This window comes from Astatotilapia calliptera, chromosome 7 (genome assembly GCF_900246225.1).
Source record: "Astatotilapia calliptera chromosome 7, fAstCal1.2, whole genome shotgun sequence".
Taxonomy (NCBI): Eukaryota; Metazoa; Chordata; class Actinopteri; order Cichliformes; family Cichlidae; genus Astatotilapia; species Astatotilapia calliptera.
In genome coordinates, this window is record NC_039308.1 from 48,174,548 (window position 1) to 48,190,288 (window position 15,741).

Sequence of the window (15,741 nt, forward strand, 5' to 3'; positions counted from 1 at the left end):
GAATAGAAAGATATTTGAGTTTGGCTAAAATAATTGTGATATCATGTGCAATAGGAAATCATGGAGACTATGTCGACCTCACAGTCACTCCTTTATTTACACCACTGGGGCATGCACAACAAAAACCGGCACTGCTCTCCAAAAACTGTTGCTGAATAAGTATTCTTCACTCACAGACTGCAACATCAGTTCCAGTTTCCAGCTGATATCTCAGTTTGTTACTATCACAGCTGATGGTTGATGGTGATGGGGAGTGGGTCCTCAGTGGATCAGGCTTGGTCAAGTGTGTTCCATGGATTCTTGATTGGATTTTGATCTTGGAGCATGGAGGCTCATAGGAATTTGACATGTTACTATGCGGGAGTGTGCTCAGTGTTTGAGTAGGTAGTCCATGTCAAAATGACTTCCACATAAAACCGAGGACCCAAGTTTCCCAGCACAACGCTGTTGAAATATTATTTTCTGCACTATAAGGCCCACTTTAAATCCTTTAATTTTCTCAAAAATCGATAGTGCACCTTATAATTTGGGGCGCATTATGTATGAATTTCCGGTAGAGATGGGTACTGGTTATGGTTCTGACATAAACGTTAGTAACCTGACTGAAAAGTAGCGCACATTTCGGTGCTTTATTTCGGCGCTTTTTTTTTCTTCCTGAGATGTCATACACTTTGGATTCAGCCAATCATTTTACCTTTCAACGGATAGTAGGCGGGCCCAGGTATGTACATTCTTTTAGAGCAGAGCTATAGATTAAGCTTAGATAATACTCCACTGTGGACATGGACAGCTGGAAACCTGACTGCCGAGTGCTCATCCTGTTATTTTTTTTTACCTCCACTTGAAGTCCACTGCCTGGGGCACAGGCATAGTTGCACTGTAATGTAAATTCTCTGTGGACTAGTCTACGTGGTCCCAAAAAACAGGCAGGCACACGGACGTCTGTACGGATCCTTACGCTAACCATCTGATGATGAAATCTCAGTGAACCCTAGTGGACTAGCACTTACATCACCACGGACTGCCATTTGGCTTTTCTACCTTTAAAACCCGGAGAGCAGCCAAATGGCTGGTAGGCTTTTAGCTAAGCTTTAGCTTCAGGCAAGTGGAAGCTAAATTGGCTAGTCATTCATATGTAAATTGGGTTGTTACCTGGGAATTCTGGAGGGAGGGGAGTGGGGGTGTGTGGATGAGGGATTTCCCTGCGAATCTTGTTGACTGTGCCGAGGATGGTGGTTTTCCGTCTAAGAAGTTTTTGCGCAAGTGAAAGCGATGTGAAAAAATTGTCCGGGGAAAACTTAAAATGTCAAAAATCTGATTTTCATAATATAAATATCATTAAATAACTTTAGAAAAACTTCCATTTGACTCTTTACATTTAATGTTATAAAAATATATATCTTATTTTTTTAAATTAATCTTAAAACGTTAGTCTGCAAAATGTGCAGCAATTTAATTTATTTATTATCTTTAGCTGATAGTTGGTGGGGCCCAGGTAGACTGTATAACTGCATCTCTACCAGTTTCTCTGCACTCCAGCCTCCTCTGTGCCATGTGAAGGGATTTTCCTTAATGCAGGAGAAATTATCTCCACGAAGAGGAACAGGTTTGGCCATCGCACACTAGAACAAATTCTCTTCTTAAATAAAAATGAAAAAGGGCTACTTTAAATGCATCATGTTTTTAATTTGCAAGTTCATAAGCAGGTCAAAAATATGTATAGGAAAATGTCCACCGAAAATGTCCCTAATATAATATTATTTATAAATATGCCTGTCCGGCGATTAATTGCATAAGTACAAGGAGGCAGGACCTCACAGCAGAAACATACTCCATAATGTGTTGTACATTATTATATGTATATTATATGTAGCGTGGTACTTTTCAATTATTGTATTTACCAACATCAAGAAGTCACAAGCAAAGAAAGACCAAACCATGGTGCATATTTAAACAAGGAAAGTTTACTGGTCAAAATTATGTATTAAAGAAATAAACAAAAAAAATTTCACCCCCAAAAATACATGTTTAAAGCAATAAGAAATAAGATAAATTGTTATTTCCATAGCACTTTTACACACAATGAAACACATAAACATAGAACCACAAAAGACCTGCAACATACCTGAGTGGTGAATTCATTGCGATCTGTCTGTCTAGTGGATTGAGGAATTTTGTTGCGAATCTTGTTGACTGTGCCGAGGATGGTGGTTTTCCGTCTAAGAAGTTTTTGCGCAAGTGAAAGCGATGTGAAAAAATTGTCCGTGGTAACATTTCTGCCCTTGTCTAGGAATGGTTCCATCAGCCTCATTACTACATTTTCAGAAAGTCTCTCCCCAGTGGGACGACTGGGGTCCTTGCCAAGATATGGGAAGACATTGCAAATGTACTTGGATTTTAGGTCGCAAGCCACCCAAAACTTGATCCCAAACTTGTCCGGCTTACTTGCAATATACTGCAGGAAACTGCACCGAGTCTTTGATGGGAAAAGCTGTTCATCAACGGTGATATGTAGACCAGGGTTGTAGCACGTGATGCAGTTGGTGACAAATGATCCCCACAAACTGGAAATTGCAGCGAACTTATCAGTCTTTGCTCGATCACTGCGGGTGGACTTGTCATCAAAGCGTAGGTGTTGCATGATTTCTTGGAAGCGGTTTCGTGCCATAGTTCCAATTATCTGTGGGTTTCCCAGGTTTGCTGACCAGCAGTCATTTAGAGATGGAACCCTGGTAACCCCCCGCAAGATGACAATTGCAATAAATGCCATTAGTTCAGGGAGGTCCATGAACCAATGAACATGCTCCGTTTGCTGTGCATGTTGAACAGTCCATTCTTGAATGCTACGAAGCATGTCAAGAGTGATGAAACACAGGAAGCTCCGAAGGCGACTCGTGATATTTCTCCTGGCCTTAGCCGTTGGCTCTCCATCTGCAGCGTACGCTTCTATTGGGGTGAAAGGGAGACAGGTCCCCACCTGTTCTTCACGCCACACTGTGCCATCTTTCGCTGTCTCAGTCCCCAAACAAGCTCTCTTTTTAGGTGCAGAAGCAGTCTCCTCATCTGCAGTGTGAACAAATTCAAATTGTGAGCAATGGGAAGGTCCAGTATCTCCTCCTCTGTATCAGAATAATGTCTGAAATATCTTACTTACAAACTACATCCACTTACTTATTTGAAATGAAATAGGAAATAACATGAAATGCAACTAACCGGAAGACTGATCAGACAGCTCTGAGTCCGAATCCGGCTGAACTTGTAGGTCTTCTCCATCCGAGTCACAAGGGTCGACTTCCCTCAGGATCATTTCCAAGGCCTGCTGAGTGGTGAGTCTTCTCTGCATTTTCTTTCCTTGGAGAGGAGGTCCGTACACCACAGAATTCTTCAGGGCAATGAAGGATTAGGCTAAGTGTAGTGAGATTGTATCATATATATAGGGCTTGGCTTCCTGATCAATGCTCCACTACCAAAAGGAAGCCAAGCCCTGCCACCCTTTACAACAAAACAAGGTGTGATCACATTGATGCCACAATGGACGACTGATCAATGCTCCACTACCAAAAGGAAGCCAAGCCCTGCCACCCTTTACAACAAAACAAGGTGTGATCACATTGATGCCACAATGGACGACTGATCAATGCTCCACTACCAAAAGGAAGCCAAGCCCTGCCACCCTTTACAACAAAACAAGGTGTGATCACATTGATGCCACAATGGACGACTGATCAATGCTCCACTACCAAAAGGAAGCCAAGCCCTGCCACCCTTTACAACAAAACAAGGTGTGATCACAGGGCTTGGCTTCCTTTTGGTAGTGGACAATTGATCAGGAAGCCAAGCCAAGGTAAATGCAGACTACAGATACCATGGCAGTGCCAGGATTGTGAGTGATTGCTGAAAATGTTGAAATGTACTCACTCACTTTTTATAATTATTTGTAAAAATGTGTACAAATGGTTGATTTTTTGTACTGTTTTTATCAATAAATCTCAGCAACAAAGGACATACACCCATGTGTGTTGATTTCTCCCTAAGATGGCAAACTGAAACACTCCAAGTTGGTGACTTTTGGAGATTTGTTTCCCTGGATGATTGAGAATGCATCAAGATGAAACACAAAAGGAAGCTCACCGCTTTTAGCAGCTCCCCCACCCCCTCATCCACACACCCCCACTCCCCTCCCTCCAGAATTCCCAGGTAACAACCCAATTTACATATGAATGACTAGCCAATTTAGCTTCCACTTGCCTGAAGCTAAAGCTTAGCTAAAAGCCTACCAGCCATTTGGCTGCTCTCCGGGTTTTAAAGGTAGAAAGGTAGAAGCCTGGGACTCCCAGTCTAGTGGACGTGGGAAATGTAATTCCTGCTTAAGCTTACCTTGATTAGTGGACATTTGCCGTTTGCTATTAGCTGAGCAGCAAAACAAATTTAAGCAATAAAATTTGCAAACTTAATGGTTGCAGCTTTTGTCTAAAAATACAGAAACTAGCCAATGCACAGGCCTAACAGGCCTTCAGCCTGGAAAAAAAAAATGGCACCACGTGGATTTAACTAAACAAGCAGGTATGAGTCTTCCATTGCAAATGGATGACCAAGTTTTTCCATCAATGGATTTTTTTCCCTTCCCTGCAGACACATAATTGGCCACCACAGAGTACAGACCTCAATCCCATTATGAATCTTTGGGGATGTGCAGAGGAATAGGCAGCAGTCTGAGTCTCCAATCATCAACTCAAGATCTTGGTGAAAAATTAATCTAAATCTGGGCAGATTTAAATGGTGAGGCAAAAGCCTATTGAAATGATGTAATGGAAAACCTAAAGCAGGACCATAGCTGTGTAACATTGCTGGCCAGTAGGAAGGTTGTTATTGGTCAGAACTAGCTTGGCTCAGCTACAAGCGCATAGCTTGAAGCCTGGCAAGGCTTGTGATCGTGATCTCCCAAATCCATTGTTCCTTTAAGATATTTCTGTAATATTCTGTTCACAGGGACAGGACAAACTGCCAGCATTAAAGAGGCCTAAATGTAGGGAAGCAACCTAGATTTTGAATTTCTATTCATGGATTGCTCCTTAAAGTTGCTGCAAGCCTTCAGGGCATTTAGAAGAACTATTTAAATTACATTCACATCTATGTTTTTATTCAATATTTACCAAGTAGACCCACAGTATCAACACAGCCTGCAAAACCAACATCATTAAACGATTCCAGCCCAATAAACAGCTCGAAATATCTAATCTCCTTTCTTTGCGGCTCATTTTTGACAGTGAAGTGGCGCACGATAGAGGCTTCGACACAGGGGCTCATTAGCATATTAATGACATAAAATAACAGGGGGCGGCTTTCAAACAATGGTTCTTCGTGTTGAAATGTGCCATTCCCCCCCCCCCCCCTATATCTAGCTTGTTGAGCGTGTGATCAGACACACACTCAACAATAGTGGCGGTAATGAGAGCCTGCAATACCCTCATGAGTTGTCAGCAACTGAAAAGCTCCATTTCTCATTCTTAAGTAGGACACCCACAATTCAGCCATTACATTGTGCTGTCACAGGCAGTTTAAAATCAGGCTTGACAGGAGAAATCTCTCAAAAATCCACCTGTAATAAGTTGAGCCATGTTCTGCAAAGATTGCGTGAAAGAAAAACCAGACCACTGCAGATACGATCATGTCATAACTTCATGCGGAAATGACAAAGTGCTTTTAGCAAACTGTCATTAGACAGTATTTGTTGGGGATTATTTTCAGCCCCGGATTAATACACATTTGGTGATGTGAAGTGAGTATTTAAAGTTAAGCGGGGTTGAGTCAAAGCAAACTACAATGCCCGTGTTCACAGTAATGAAGGAACAGATTACAGCCTCCTCGTTTTTGAACCATGAATGAATGGCGTATGTAAAATATGGAACATCACCGGGACGGTCCTTAGCTCATGACATGCCATGTCAAACATAAGTTACAAACTCATGTTTCAAGCAGGTCATGAACAATTAACAGTTATGGGTAAAGTCCAGGTGTATATGTGAGACCCTACACTTTAAAACTGCACTGCAATTTCCAGGCCGGACATGTACAGGGCTTTCATGACAAGCGCAGTGTGGCAATATCAAGTGTGTTTTCCGTGTGGTAAAATCTCTCTGTGTGATCAAACCAACACAGACTTCCTCCTTTCTCTCTAAATCTAACTTCCTGTTTGTCAAGATAGTTACGACAAGAGGAAAGCACCATCCATTACTCTCGCTCTTGTTTAGTGTAAAGAGAAATTCATGCATCTTCGCCAGAGTGAATTATTTTTCCAGCTGCAGTAAATCATTGTGCAGCCCAGTAGGTTGCTTTGTCAGTGAGTGCTTTTATAAAATTGTAATTTATATAAATAAAGAGAGAGGAAGGAAGACAGAAAGTTTTACAGTCAGTTGATGACAGTTTAATTTTAAATTAGTCCACAAGATTTCGTAAGGAAACGCAAATTTCTGTAGAACTTATCAGTTGCTAATTTGCATTTTCTTCTCCACACGTCAAACCACAGCAGTGCATTTGAAGTGAGGAAATTTAACATTTGAATATTACTTGAAAAATAATTGTGAACTATTTTGGAACCTGGCTGCAGGAATTTGATCGCACTCGGTTGCAATCAAGTAGTGCTGGGGACAGTTTTGGCTCATTTGACTGCATATATTGCTAAAAACACTGCTCACACTGCAGTAAACAGTTGGTGCTGAGAAATGACTATACATACAAACACTTTGCAGAGGCATGACTTTTACATAACCTGACGTTTCCAACCCCACCACTCATCTGCTTACACTGCAGAGTGAGAATCATATAGCTTACTGTTCTTCCCTGCAAACATTACATGATCTTCACTGTGAAACATTGTCTTCCCCGAATATGGTAAATGTTTATCATTAGGTGAAACAAAAGAGGAACAATGACATAAAGATTAAAAAAGGATTGTGTCAGGAAGGAGCAATTCAGACATTTTGTTAAAACGAACAGCTATAAATACATATGTTTGCTCTAGTAGACACACTTTACATGCCCAAACTGCAGGAGGCACACACACAGAGGTTATTAAAGAGGAAGCCAATAATGAATACTAGTTTATGGGAGTCTTTTCTCTGAGATCACTAAATGCCTGCAACAATATGGTTACCTTGAGTAGCAGGGTCCACATGAGTGTCCCCAAGTTCAAATGAGCATCAGGATCGTGGAGACAAGTGATTTAAAAATGTCCAAGGCAAAGCAGTCAAAAGTCTGGCTGTACTTCACAGCAAAAGATGCAAACTCAGCAGCCTGCAACAAGTGCTTTAAGGTGATACTGTGCAAAGGAGGTAACACCTCGAATCTGATGAAACACCTGGCGACACAGTGTTTTTTTAAAAGCTGAGAAATGCACCATATTTGATAACTTGCTGCAAGACCTCACATCAAGCACATCTACTGCGGGTGTGTTGCCTGTTATCAGACCTTGAGCAATATGCTCCAAGAACCCGAAGAGGAGAGTCCTGGACCCTAGCCCTGCCAGTGTAGCAGAAATGATGACGGATGATGATGGCAGCAGCAGCCGTTCTTCTCTCGGTGAGTAGCTTAATGTTGTTCATGTGTAATTTACGTTGAGTAGGTGTGATGGCATGCCACACATGGTAAGCTCCACACCTCACCACCCGTTGATTCACTTTAGTTTAATTTACAGTCACTACTTTAAAATATTCTACTTATTGTTCAATATTGTTTCTTTATTAAATTTATTTATTTTTCCATCACACCTTCCAATGTTTATATGGCGTGCACTAGTGATGGCCCGCTTGAAGCTGACGCTCCGGTGCGTGTGTCACAAAAATCGACACACCGCTTCAGAAGCACTGTGTCAAAGCTTGATTCGTTTGACCACAGTCAAGTGATCAGTGACGTCCGAAGCTTCATTTAGAACCTAACCGCTTCGGTGTCTGATTCCCTGGTTTATAAGGGAATCAGACACAAATCGCGGGATTTGTGGAGTGTTTTGATGGTGACAGATAGTGAACCACTGATATTTCTACTGAGAGATTTGGAGCCAGTGAGGAATAGAGGAGGTTCTGTTGTGTGGGAGTATTTTGAGTTTATTTTGGTCGATCGGGTGGGTTTTCCAGCTTTGTGTTCTGGCTGTTTGCTTTTGTTTTGTGCGTGTTTATTTTATCTGAAAACGGGGAAAACTCAAAATGTCAAAAATCTGATTTTCATAATATAAATATCATTAAATAACTTTAGAAAAACTTCCATTTGACTCTTTACATTTAATGTTATAAAAATATATATCTTATTTTTTTAAATTAATCTTAAAACGTTAGTCTGCAAAATGTGCAGCAATTTAATTTATTTATTATCTTTAGCTGATAGTTGGTGGGGCCCAGGTAGACTGTATAACTGCATCTCTACCAGTTTCTCTGCACTCCAGCCTCCTCTGTGCCATGTGAAGGGATTTTCCTTAATGCAGGAGAAATTATCTCCACGAAGAGGAACAGGTTTGGCCATCGCACACTAGAACAAATTCTCTTCTTAAATAAAAATGAAAAAGGGCTACTTTAAATGCATCATGTTTTTAATTTGCAAGTTCATAAGCAGGTCAAAAATATGTATAGGAAAATGTCCACTGTTACACCCCGGCCTAGGCAACCGGGGTGCAACGTAGAAAAACAAAGATAAGGAAAATAAAACCACGAAGGCTCTCCACCAAAATCCCAAAACGAAAATATCCCATGACGAAAGTATTAACAAACCCATTCACAACTATTTACAACAGACTATTTATTTACAACAAAAACACCAAACTATTTACAACACGGGGGAGATCGCGACCATGACATACTGAAACACAAGGCTTAAATACATAGAGGGAGCAATCAGGAAATGGACCACAGGAGGGAAACACAGCTGGGGCAAATTAGAACTGACGAGACAGGGAAAATGTAAACTGAACACACTAAGATAACACAGACTTTCAAAGTAAAGCAGGAAATACACAAGTCATGCAAAAACAAAACACCGACACACCGAAACGTAACATTTCCCCCTACCCAAAAATCAAACATGTAACCCCAAGTGAAAAGTTTGATTCAGACAAACGAAGGCTGAAACGAAGGCAGACGAAGCTGATGGAGGCTGGAGCGGTCCCACTGACCCTCCAGCAGACGACGAAGGCTGGGGCGGTCCCTCGGACCCTCCAGTGAAGGCGGATGAAGGCTGGAGCGGTCCCACGGACCCTCCAGCGATGACAAAGGCTGGGGCGGTCCCACGGACCCTCCCCCCAGCGAAGGCGGATGAAGGCAGACGAAGCTGATGGAGGCTGGAGCGGTCCCACGGACCCTCCAGCAGACGACGAAGGCTGGTGCGGTCCCCCGGACCCTCCAGCAGAGGCGGATGAAGGCTGGAGCGGTCCCTCGGACGCTCCAGCGAAGGCGGATGAGCAGCCCACCAGCTGCACACACGGACACGCAGCCCACCAGCTGCACACACGGACACGCAGCCCACCAGCTGCACACACGGACACGCAGCCCACCAGCTGCACACACGAACACGCAGCCCACCAGCTGCAGAAGGCTGGAGCGGTCCCTCGGATCCTCCAGCGAAGGCGGATGAAGGCCGAAGCTGTCCCTCCTTCGGACCCTCCAGCGATCCCGGACGAGCCCCCATATGTTACACCCCGGCCTAGGCAACCGGGGTGCAACGTAGAAAAACAAAGATAAGGAAAATAAAACCACGAAGGCTCTCCACCAAAATCCCAAAACGAAAATATCCCATGACGAAAGTATTAACAAACCCATTCACAACTATTTACAACAGACTATTTATTTACAACAAAAACACCAAACTATTTACAACACGGGGGAGATCGCGACCATGACATACTGAAACACAAGGCTTAAATACATAGAGGGAGCAATCAGGAAATGGACCACAGGAGGGAAACACAGCTGGGGCAAATTAGAACTGACGAGACAGGGAAAATGTAAACTGAACACACTAAGATAACACAGACTTTCAAAGTAAAGCAGGAAATACATAAGTCATGCAAAAACAAAACACCGACACACCGAAACGTAACACCACCGAAAATGTCCCTAATATAATATTATTTATAAATATGCCTGTCCGGCGATTAATTGCATAAGTACAAGGAGGTAGGACCTCACAGCAGAAACATACTCCATAATGTGTTGTACATTATTATATGTATATTATATGTAGCATGGTACTTTTCAATTATTGTATTTACCAACATCAAGAAGTCACAAGCAAAGAAAGACCAAACCATGGTGCATATTTAAACAAGGAAAGTTTACTGGTCAAAATTATGTATTAAAGAAATAAACAAAAAAAATTTCACCCCCAAAAATACATGTTTAAAGCAACACAGCGGTGGCCCAATATCAGACAAAATTCCACTCTGTAGAGTGAGCAGTCATGATGAAGCAGTTGGTTTTATTTTGTGGATTCAAGCTGCTCTTCATATTTTTGGCCACCAGATGTCACCAGAGAGGACTGTGTTGAAAAGTTTCGAGTAATGAACCGTTTTTCAATACAAGCTTCAATGCTTCAGAAAGCTTCATTTGGCCATCACTAGCGTGCACACATATTAACCTTGCAAGGTCAAAGTTCTGTTGTATGTTATATTAATACATCTTTCTTTGTTTGAGTTACCTGGGGTTTGGCTTCTCCTCCTGTCTGGCAAAAGGTGTGGCAAAGGGCTGGGAGACCTGAAGTACCACTGACAGCCTAATTGGATTGCACCACATGCTTCATTGCCTGGGGGGTGTTTCATGTTTGTTTAATTGTTTTGTATTAGTTGGTTATATGGCAGCCATCTTGTTTTCCCCATGTGTGTCATTTGGTTTAGCTAAACCAGTATTTAAGTTCCCCTGTGTGTCATTTCAGCAGGTCAGTTTGTTATATGTTTGTGGTTTTGTTAATTATTATCTTTAGTTTAGTCTATTGAGTTGACCTCTTTTATTGGTCTGCCTGTTTTGGCTTTGTTAAATATATTTTCATATTTTTGGGTCAATAAAACCCCATTTTTGAATTAAAACCACCTGTGTCCTTTATGCTTTACTGCTTGGTCCCTGACAGTAGGCTAACCACGTTATTAAATTAATGCATGTAAGGCGAACTAGCAAACACCGTAGTTACGTAGTTGTCTTCTTGTTTGATGGCAGATACTCCCTTCACCCTGGCCAAAAAGTCTAAAATGACCAAAGAAAAAGTGGACGAAATTTATAGCCAAAGATCTCCATCCATTTTCGACGGTGGAGTCACCATAAAAAAGACTGCTAAAAATAAAATTTTTGGACAAAGTTTGTGTTCTCCATTCTTTAAGCACTGGTTTGAGCACTGTTTTAGCACCGGCACAGTTTCAAAAGTACCGGTTTGGCACCGGCATCGGATAGAACCTAAACGACACCCATCCCTAATTCCCGGTTGTGCTTACTGACATCGAACTGATTTTATGTGGTACACGGCGCTCAAAAATCTGTCAAATGTTTCAGTATGTGTTATGAAAACACTCGTTGAATCATTAGTTTTGCCATATTTAAATTACTCTTCAGTGCTTTGGTCAAACGCAACTGAAAGAAATTTGTATAAGTTGCAAATGGCTCAAAAGGAAGCCGCTTGTTTAGTTCTAAACTGCCAATTTCTATTTAGAATTGCATACACCTGATCTGTCTTAGTCCATTTTTACCTTGCTCAGTTTTTATTTGCTTTTATACTTTTATGACTGTCTATGTCTAAATTGTATTTTACCATGTTTAATATATTTTTTGCTGCTATTGCTCATGTGTTTTTGTAAGGTGACCTTGAGGGTCTGAAAGGTGCCTATAAATAAAACGTATTGTAACGATGATTAAATGTTATTTTACAGTGACATGTTGGTTATCTCTGCACACTGTTGTTATTTCTTTAAGATACATGTTTGGTTGTGCTGCAGGAAATAGGGAGTTAATGTGTGCAGGAAGGGGAGGGGGGTCCTTGTTGTTGTGTGACTGTGCGGGGCTGAAGTGAAGTGTTGTACGAGGGCACTCTCCCCGGAGTTAACAGCCCATTTGCCCGTGTTGCCGAATAAACAGAGAAACTGGGATCCAACAGTCTGGTTCTTTTGAACGTTACACTGGTGTCAGAAGTGAAGAAAGAAAGAAAGAAAGAGGAAAAAAAAAAGAACCCAAGACGCCCGACACCCTGTTGCTGGCAACGCTGACCGTCACGAGAGACGAGGATGTTGCCGGGCAAGATTAAGAAGGAGACGGAGGAGAAGGAGGTTCGTCCGCGCTAGGGTTGCAAAATTCCCGGAATTTTCAAAGATGGAATCTTTCCATGGGAATTAACGGGAATTTATGGGAATAAACGGGAATTAACGGGAATTTATGGGAATAAAGTGGGAATTTTCAAAATTGAAGGTTGGCTCTTCTTAGGGAACTTAAATATAGTTGAGGAAAGTATATTTTAGCATAATATTGACAAAAACAAACAAATGCAATTCAAATACACTTGAATATCCATGCCATTCCTTAATCACATGTACAGAGCACAAGCTTGCTGCATGGCTATTGAGACCACCTACTGGCACTGTGCATGCCTCCATCACATGTACACATGGACCACACTTTTGAGCCTGAAGGACAAAGAGTATTAAAGGCACACATTTGAGCCTGTGGACTTAACAAGTGAGGTAAGTTTTGATGATATTATGGGAAAATATATTCATTAAATGTTTAAATTGTGAATATCACATAAAATGTATTAATCTGGTAGATAGCAATCTGATAAGATGCTAAATAAAATGCTAGCATCTGATAAGATGCTAAATAAAATGCTAGCATCTGTTAGATGCTAAATAAAATGCTAGCATCTGTTAGATGCTAAATAAGCCATAGCTAGTATAACATAAAGAAGATGCTAGCTTCCTCATTTGGTTGTTTTGTTTTGAAGATCATTCCAGTTGTTTGGCTAGCCTTACTATTTATATCTGTTTATTATCATATTGCAATTGTATTATTACGATCTCTTGCATTGCATTAGCATTTTTACAAGCTCTTGTTTTATTTTACAGAAAAATGCCACGTGCGCTATCTGATGTGTGGAGACATTTTACACCAGCTAATGTACAAGGGAAATCTGTATATATGTCTAAGTATTGTGATGAGACGTACGTGAAGAATGCCACAAAAATGCAGCAGCACATTGCAAAGTGCAAAAAAATTCCTCAAGGCCCAACACATGCAGCTGCCAGGAGTTCCACTCAAGGGGAAAATGAATCTGTTTCAGCTGTATCAGAGTCAGATACCCACTCATCAGCTCCTGGTCCCTCTGGCATCTTTGATTTTATGGATGACACTAGCCAGAAAAACGCAGATAAGTGTTTCGCTCGTGCAATCTATGCAGCTGGCTCACCCCTGATGCTGACATCCAATGTGTACTGGAAGAGATTTTTGAATGTTCTCCGACCAGCATACATTCCCCCAACCAGACATGCATTGTCTACTCATCTACTGGATGAAGAGTTCAGTCGAGTTCAAGCAAAGGTGAAACAGACCATTGACCAAGCTGACTGTATTTCAGTCATCTCTGATGGATGGTCCAATATCAGGGGACAAGGAATTATTAACTACATAATCACCACTCCTCAGCCTGTGTTCTACTAGAGTGTAGACACAAAGGAAAACAGACACACAGGCCAATACATTGCAGATGAGCTAAAAGTGATCATCAATGACCTTGGACCAGATAAGGTTTTTGCACTGGTCACTGACAATGCAGCCAACATGAAGGTTGCCTGGGCACATGTGGAGGAGACCTACCCTCATATAACTACTATTGGCTGTGCAGCCCATACACTAAACCTTCTCCTAAAAGACATAATGGCACTAAAAACAATGGACACTCTGAATAAGAGAGTGAAGCAAGTTCTGAAATATGTTAAAGGCAAACAAGTAACTTCCGCTACATTTCTGTCAAAGCAAAAGGAAAAGAACAAGAGTACTACACTGAAGCTTCCCAGCATAACGCGATGGGGTGGTGTTGTTATCATGTTTGACAGCCTTCTGAAGGGAAAGGAGTCTCTGCAAGAGATGGCCATATCCCAGTATGTAGGCATCGACAGTGACAACAAGAAGGTCATCTTGGATGATGTGTTCTGGGAAAGAGTATCTAGCAGTCAGAAAATCCTCAAACCTATTGCAGCAGCAATAGCGAAGATAGAGGGGGATGGTGCCATCTTGTCAGATGTCCAGTGCCTTTTTGCAGAACTCAAAGAAGAAATCCAGACAATTCTGCCCACTTCCCTACTACTGAAAGCAGAGGAAACGGCTGTGGTCAAGTCATTGGAACAGTGGAGGGAGTTCTGCATGAAGCCAGTGCATGCAGCAGCATACATGCTGGACCCCAAATATGACAAGGGCATACTTTCTGGGGAAGAGATGCCTATGCGGTCATTACAGCCATGTCTGACCACCTGGGTCTCGATAAAGGCAAAGTTCTAGGCAGTTTGGCAAAGTATCGAACAAAGCAAGGCCTTTGGAAAGGGGATGGAATATGGCAGTCATGCCAGCACATATCTGCAGCCACCTGGTGGAAGGGACTATGTGAATCTGAGGCCCTTGCACCTGTAGCCTCCATCCTCCTCCAAATCCCACCATCATCAGCTGCCTCCGAGCGCAACTGGTCACTGTTTGGGAACACCCACACAAAGGTTCGCAACAGGCTCACAAATGTGAGAGTGGAAAAGCTGGTCGGCATTCGGGCAAACCTACGGCTCTTTGAGCCTGACACAGAGCCATCCTCAACAAGGCTGGAAAGTGACACTGAAGAGGAAGACTCAGAGTTGGATGCTGAGGAAGTGGACATGTTGTTGGATGATGATGAGGTCCAGGAAGAGTCTATTGACTGAGCAAAAATGAGAAAAGAGGATTGCTTGAAGGAAGATTTGCATGTTTAATGGGACGTTTTGGAGGATAAGTGGCATTTTTCATTTAACCTTTTGAATGGGACTTTGTGGAGATTTTTGGACAGGGGGCATTTTTGAATGAGTGGGGTTAGGGGATGGTAATATTGAACTCAACATTTCTGTTTTTATTCATCCATGAAACAAGTTATTGAAACGTGTTCTATTCTACTGTACTTACAAATAAATCTGTTTAAATATCTGTTGAAAACATTTTGCATGGAGGTTTTCTTATGATTTCTGTTTATATTTATGCTTGGAAATAATATATTCCCAGTTAGTTCTCCTAAATTCCCATTAATTTCCATAATTCCCATTATTTCCATGGACAGTTTCCAATATGGAATATTTCCAAAATTCCCAAGCTTAACTTACCATGGAAATTTACCGGAAACTTTTCGGAAATTTACCGGAAATTTTCCGCCCCTTTGCAACCCTAGTCCGCGCTCGCTTGCCCATAGAGTGAGGGAAACGCCGCTGCGGCTGTCTGCTGAGGCTGGATTTTCTCCAGGTTTGACTAGGCTCGGGAACTTTTCGCACAGCGTCCGCGATTCCGGCGGGAAGGAGTCGACCTCGCTTGGCGCGCCGTCACGTGATGTAAACAAACATGGCGGCACCCAGCAAGCTGCGGCGAATATAAAAAACGCCTAAGTTCAGCGGCAAGACGCCATGGGATGTGTTTATTGCACAGTTTGAGCTGTTAGCTGTTGCAGCTGGCTGGTCTGAGGAACATAAAGCTCTCCAATTGGCTTTGTGCCTGTGTGAGGATGCAG

General features: G+C 42.0%; 1 protein-coding gene across 1 annotated transcript; it reads left to right on the top strand.

The window, feature by feature from the left end:
* The first annotated feature begins 12,292 nt into the window (after positions 1–12,292).
* On the top strand, positions 12,293–15,401 carry LOC113026444 (uncharacterized). Its single transcript, XM_026175251.1, has 2 exons — positions 12,293–12,697; positions 13,079–15,401. Exon 2 carries the CDS (start codon positions 13,791–13,793, stop codon positions 14,505–14,507), a length of 717 nt encoding a protein of 238 aa, XP_026031036.1. The 5' UTR covers positions 12,293–12,697; positions 13,079–13,790; the 3' UTR covers positions 14,508–15,401.
* The last annotated feature ends 340 nt before the right edge of the window (positions 15,402–15,741 follow it).